At 33.6% G+C, this 6179-nt stretch overlaps 1 protein-coding gene across 1 annotated transcript; it reads right to left on the reverse strand.

Annotated features, from left to right (window-relative positions):
• Positions 1–2778: 2778 nt before the first annotated feature.
• Positions 2779–5125, reverse strand: LOC147066624 (uncharacterized). The gene is made up of 3 exons (XM_085955116.1): positions 4389–5125; positions 4055–4298; positions 2779–2799 (listed from the first exon to the last, which is right to left on the reverse strand). The coding sequence occupies exons 1-3, from the start codon at positions 5123–5125 to the stop codon at positions 2779–2781; spliced, it is 1002 nt and encodes a 333-aa protein (XP_085811242.1).
• Positions 5126–6179: the final 1054 nt, after the last annotated feature.

Here is a 6179-nt window from a genome sequence, read left to right on the forward strand (position 1 = left end):
ATTTCTTACAATTGGTATTCCAAATGTCGCATAACGTTATAAAATATTCTTAAAACGATATCTCATGTGGTAAAAAACATTATGGTATTACTGAGTTTATTTTTTAGTATGGTAATAACTTTAATTGTACCCATATTTTTTTATTAATTTTTAGGATAGAAAGGCTAACGGTGCTAACACAACACGTAACTCGGTCACCACATCATGATAATACCAACAATTGCTTTGATTACTTGCTTTTACGTCGGTAATTGAGCCAAGATATGCCAGGTCTGAGATTAAATGTACGTTTAAAGCCTAAAGAATCCTTTATATGTTGATCTTCTACCAGCTTTGGCCATACCCCTTGCAGCCAAGCGGAATTATTGCCTGTCTGTAAGTCAACGATGTACTAGCCCGGAGAATGTAAAATTGTTATTTAAATTGAGGATTATCGGTCTTTTTTTTACTCCACGATATCTTTGCATCCTAAGCATTTGAAAATATATTTTTAAATGCCTTAACCGGGTACAATAGGACGTTAATTATTTAAAACGAAGATTATAGGTCTTTTATTTACACGACTCAACTGTCAAAACCTCAACATTACTATTATATTTGTAGTACTCTTAATCGATGAGAATAGAACGCAAAATTTTTTAAAACGAAGATTATAGGTGTTTTATTTTACCGCACAATCTTCGCATCCTAAACATTACAATTTAATTTTTATGGGCCCATAATTAAAAAGAATAAAACCTATAATTATCAAAATTTGAGATCCGATACAAATTTACATTCCTTAAACATTACTTCCACCCTTAAATTTATTTAATCATATATATTTCGCAAATATGCAGGTGCTAGACAAAAATTATCCCATATGAAAATAACATGGGACGGTGTGGTAAGAAGATATCATAAAAGGTACCAGGAGGAACTAGATGTCACGAACCAGGTTGAGGCATATATTCAAACCTTGGGATTGAGAAAAATCCTCGAATTAGTATGTCTCGAAAGAAGGAGGGGTATTGAAGAAGACTTTGGAGAGGAGAAGATAGCCGAAAGTATAAATACGCTGTGCGTACAGAGAATCAAGCAAGCTGTGTCTGAGAACAAAAACTAAACTTACGACTATAAATTTAGACCATAAATAAAAAATACCTTTTATATTTCGTTACAATTTTAATTAAAATTTAGGTTTAAATTTCCCAGCCTTGCAAATTTATTTTAACACTATTTAAATTTAATCCTCTATTTAACAAAATTGATTTTATTTTAAAATTATTTATTTTTACTTCAAGATTCAAATTTTGATTAAAAGCCATAAATTTTTTTAGATATCTGTTTCGTAAAAGATTTCAAAATTCTTTCCAGTTCCGGTTTGAATTCTGTTGCCAAGTACCAGACTACAACTTGGGTTTTTAGCATTATCTTTTGAACCAAAGTTCACACCCTCTTTTAAGAAGGTAAAGCAGCTTTCGAAACTCATTTTCTGCATAATACTTTTGCTTTGGGTCATTCCATGTCTAGAAAATGGTTTGTATGAACCTTCTCTAGTCATAAAGTCGGCGATGAGCATCAGATGGCGGACATCTATAGTTATTCCGTATACGTTGAATACCGCTTGTATTTCCGAGATAATTACTGATCTGCATGCTTCTACACCAAGTGTGGTTAGGACTGCGTATATGTCATTTGAGTAGGATTGCATTATTTCATCCATGGATAGTATTTCGACAAGGCTGCTAAAATCCGAACCTTCGATTGTTAGGTTATCTTTTATTATTGTGCCGCCTTTAATGTTTTTTATTTCTTTAACTATTACCAGAGGAATTATTTTTTCGAGAATTGGCAGAATTAGGATGTTTTTATTCAGCATTCTGAATTTGAGTTCTATTTTTTTGGATTTCGTTTCTTCTATGTAAAAGCTTTTTTCATTCAAGTCTAAGAAATGGTTATTCTCCATTCCGTTTTTAAATAAATTTTTATTTCCATCTATTCCTTCACCATCATTAGCGTTTTCTCTTTCATGAGTTTCTTCTTGTTCATTAGCTTTAAACCCATCGGTTATTTCTTCCTCATCTACAGTCTTATTTATCTCCAATATTTCTTCCTCGTCTTTAACCTTATCTATCTTCAATATACCTTCGTCATCTTCATTATTATCTATTTTTGAAATTTCTTCACTTTCATCGTCATTTTTATAATCTTCTGCAATTTCTTTGCATATTTTTATATTTTTGTCCTTTATTAGTTCTTCTTCGGGTTGATCGTTTTCTTTTTCGCTTGATTCGTCACTTTCTAAGTTGTTTTGATTGGATATTTGGTTTTCCTCTTCAGGTGCTGCATTTTCCATTTCAATACCACAGTATTTGAGTTTGTCGAGTTTTCTTATGTTATATTCGATCAGTTTGTTAAGTTTTTTTTTCAACGTTTGAGAACCAAATTTTTCTCTAAGTAAAATAGTTATTCTGAATGTATTATCTTCTGTTTCTTCGATTTTAATTTTTTTTGTTATATCCATCAATGTTTTCTTTTTTATTTTGTCTAAAATTTTTGTTTTTCTTTCTTCTAATGATGAACTGCATGAATCTTTAGATATATGTTTAGTGGTGGCTTCTTTATTATCATCTATTAAATTGACGTTTATCACAGGTGTTTTGATGTTTCGTGAGGCTACCATTAAAATTTCAACGAGTCTTGGAATACCAAGAGTCACGTTCCTTGAACCCACCCCAGCTAGGTGAAAGGTGTTAAGTGTCATCTGTGTAGAAGGCTCTCCTACTCCCTGTGCTGCTAGAATCCCAACCGCTTCTCCTGGGGAAACACCGCATATTGACAGTAACTCAGATGGAATGGAAATATTGGTGTTTTCTTTAATTAATTTTTTTTTGATGTTTCCTCTTTTACCTCCGTAAATGGATTTCAAACTATCTACTTTTTTGGTGGACTCTTTATCTTTAAATGCCCTTCCAACTCTTTTATCAACTTCTAATTCTGCGTATTCGGAATCTTGAAGCTTATTTGTATATTTTATGTTATTGTGTGGTTTTCCGACTTTATCTTTATTATCACCTTCTTCTAGTATCCAGTTAGATTCGGAATTGCATTCGATGTCGTTTTTTTCTCGGTAGTATAGCTCTGAATACTTTTCATTTATTAATCGCTTCTTTAATACTGTTTTAATAGGATCGCATCCGTCTTCGCCGTACAAAAACTGCACAATATCACCCTCATTTCGAACACTCATGTCATATTCCACAACAATTCCTTCCATTGATTTGATGAGACATCTTTGGAGGTATCCACTTCTCGACGTTTTAACGGCCGTATCAATCAAACCTTCTCTTCCTGCCATACAATGAAAGAAGTATTCAGCAGGGTTGATTCCATCTAGAAATCTTCCAAAGATGTATCCTGATACCTGTGGTCGAATGTCACATGATTTAAAACACGGAAGTGTGCTTCCACAGATCATATAGGGAACTCTTTTTCCTTCTAATTCCTGTTGACCTAGAAGACCACTTATTTGACCCAAGTTGACCATTGATCCTTTAGCCCCGGAATTTATCATTAGAGACATGTTATTGTATGGGAATGGGATGTATTGCCCGTTAGAAACACTATTCTGGTATATTTTAGAGGTTATTTCATTCATCTTTGTTTTTACAAGACTATCGAACTGATTTAACTTATTCATATCTGTGTAAAATAGCGGATCAATCAAGATATTTGTATTTTCGGTGAAATTATCTTTTTTAAATTTCTTGTTTCCGATTAATTTGATTTCTTTTTGATTATAATAATCATCTGGGTTTTCTTCACCATTCGATAAATTATTTTGACCTTGAATAGTTTCATCTCTTCTATATATAACAGATTCTGATGCGCCAATTGCTATTTTTTCACCTTTTCGGCAAACTTCGCTTCTAACGTGGTTCCAATCATCTTCCAAGATTAAATCATCAAGCCTGGCACTATATCCTTGTCTTATCATAACTCTATTAATAACCCTTCCAAAACTAGTCAAAATTTCATTACATATAGAATAACCATATTTTTCTCCGCATACATGAACTAAAGAATCCATTGTAGGGCCTATTTGATTTTTATCAAGCACGCCAACAAGCAATTCACCATTTCTAATTATAATCTTTCCTTCCTCCAAGCTCCTCATTTTAGAACTACTAGTATGGTCAATATATATATTCATCGATTTGAGAATGCTAGTTATTATTTGTTTACCAGTATACATAACTACCGGTCTAATTATAGTTGGCTTAGGGACGAAGTATCTGTTTCCTTGTTTTTTTCTGCTGCGAGAATCATTATAGTTATCGGTGTTTGCTATCAAATTACTTTCGTGAATTAGAAATCCTTTTGATTCGTCCTCTAAAACCACGCACCCACTTATGTAATGTATAAATTCTTCTCTTCCCATAAATTCACCCACGAGACATAATCTTGCACACACAACAATGTGATCCTGGACAAGCCCTCGTACTGGTGATCCATTGGTTGTAGAAAGATAGTTATGATCGGTACTCATACACATATAACCCTCGGATCGTGAAAGATGATCTTGCATAAAATGAACATTCATTTCATCCCCATCAAAATCGGCGTTATAAGAGTTGCAGTTGGCATAATGCATTCTTATAGTTTTTTCACCAGGAAGAACGCGCGTCCTATGTGCCATAATCGAAGGCTTATGAAGGGTTGGTTGTCGATTAACAAGAACTATGTCATTGTTTTGAAGGTGTCTATGGACAATAGATTCTTTATACAGCAGTCGATTAGCAAGTTCTGTTCTCTTCCTTTCGGGAAGATTATAAAGATCGTATTTTATGGGTGTTTTATGCCTCGGATTTATGACAGTGAGATGCCTCGCCCCGGGGTATTTGGGTCCATTGATGACTGCATTCACCATAGCCTCGTGATTATTACCATTAACATATTCAGGGAACGTAAGTGTTTGCGCAAAAACCAGAGGAATTCCAATTTCTCGTGTATGAAGATGCGGATCGGGGGAAATAACAGATCTCGCTGCAAAGTTGACCCTTTTACCCATCATGTGTCTTCTAAATAACCCCTCCTTTTTCTCTAGTTTCTGTTTGACTCCAATACTTGGATCTCTTCCCATTTTTGAAGATGAATCAAAGAAAATGTTGATAGTCTTTTGGAGTGAAATAATGTCCTTTGCATTAAGTCGTGATTTAAAATTCAATTCATCAATATTTTCATCTTCATAATTGCTTTTTGATGCATTGATATTTCTGGTAAATAAATTTTTCACAGGCTCATCATAAGTCTCAAAACTATTATCCAGATCTATGGTATTACATACATCATCATCATTTCGATTTTTTTGATCCCTCTTGAAAGTCATAAGAGCTTTTCCTTGAACTATATGATTCGAAGTCCCGTCAGTGATTATATTCTCTCTAGGTGGTATATCCGTAGCTGATGTATTGTCTATTGGTATTGTTCTTTTATTTGCATTTAATTTGGTATTTTTAGATACATTTTCTCCGTTTAATGCATCATCTTCTGCCGTATATACAGTTTTAGGTATTCTAGAATCTTGTTCTATCTCTATATCATCTATGCATCCATTGCATGAATCAATATAAACGGAATTTAATTTATCATCACTATAAAAGCTATCTGTATCTTTATGCCTAAAAGATTCAGTAGAAGTAGAACCTCCAATATCATCACCACTATTCCTTCGCTTCGAAACACTTAAAAGACTTCCATATGAAGCATTACTAATCATATCATCACAACTCCCCCTTCGGTTCACCGCACTTGACTCTTCAGTTGAACATCCATGCAAAATATTCCGATCAACATCAACCTCTTCCTCAACACCTTTATCACTATCAACATTCCCCATAACAATCCTAGACAAAACATAATTGTGCTGACTCTCATGAACACTATTATTCATATAAGTAATTGGCCTGAATTTATTGGGTGTAATCGGAACATACTTCAAAAAAAAATTATCTGCACTAAAACCATCAAACATTACCCCAAGTATCTCACCCTCAACATGAAAACTAGGAAGAAGCCGACTACGCATAACCCGTGGATAAACTACATCCCCATCCACCATAATATTTTTATTCTTACTTTTCTTATACACAAAACTCGACAAATTACAATTAACACACTTTTTAACAGCTGAAACT

Source organism: Rhyacophila brunnea, unplaced genomic scaffold (assembly GCF_057557595.1).
Source record: "Rhyacophila brunnea isolate RB1 unplaced genomic scaffold, BYU_Rbru_1.0 scaffold_45, whole genome shotgun sequence".
Lineage (NCBI taxonomy): Eukaryota > Metazoa > Arthropoda > Insecta > Trichoptera > Rhyacophilidae > Rhyacophila > Rhyacophila brunnea.

Bases quoted from the DNA above. Each gene is read 5' to 3' on its own strand.
- LOC147066624 (XM_085955116.1), bottom strand. From the start codon at position 5,125: ATGGGAAGAGATCCAAGTATTGGAGTCAAACAGAAACTAGAGAAAAAG. The intron at 4,299-4,388 runs GTGCGTGGTTTT...TGATTCTCGCAG, and splicing joins TTTATACATTACATAAGTGG to CAGAAAAAAACAAGGAAACA. The intron at 2,800-4,054 runs GTATGCGGAGAA...GTGTTTCCCCAG, and splicing joins CAATGGATTCTTTAGTTCAT to GAGAAGCGGTTGGGATTCTA.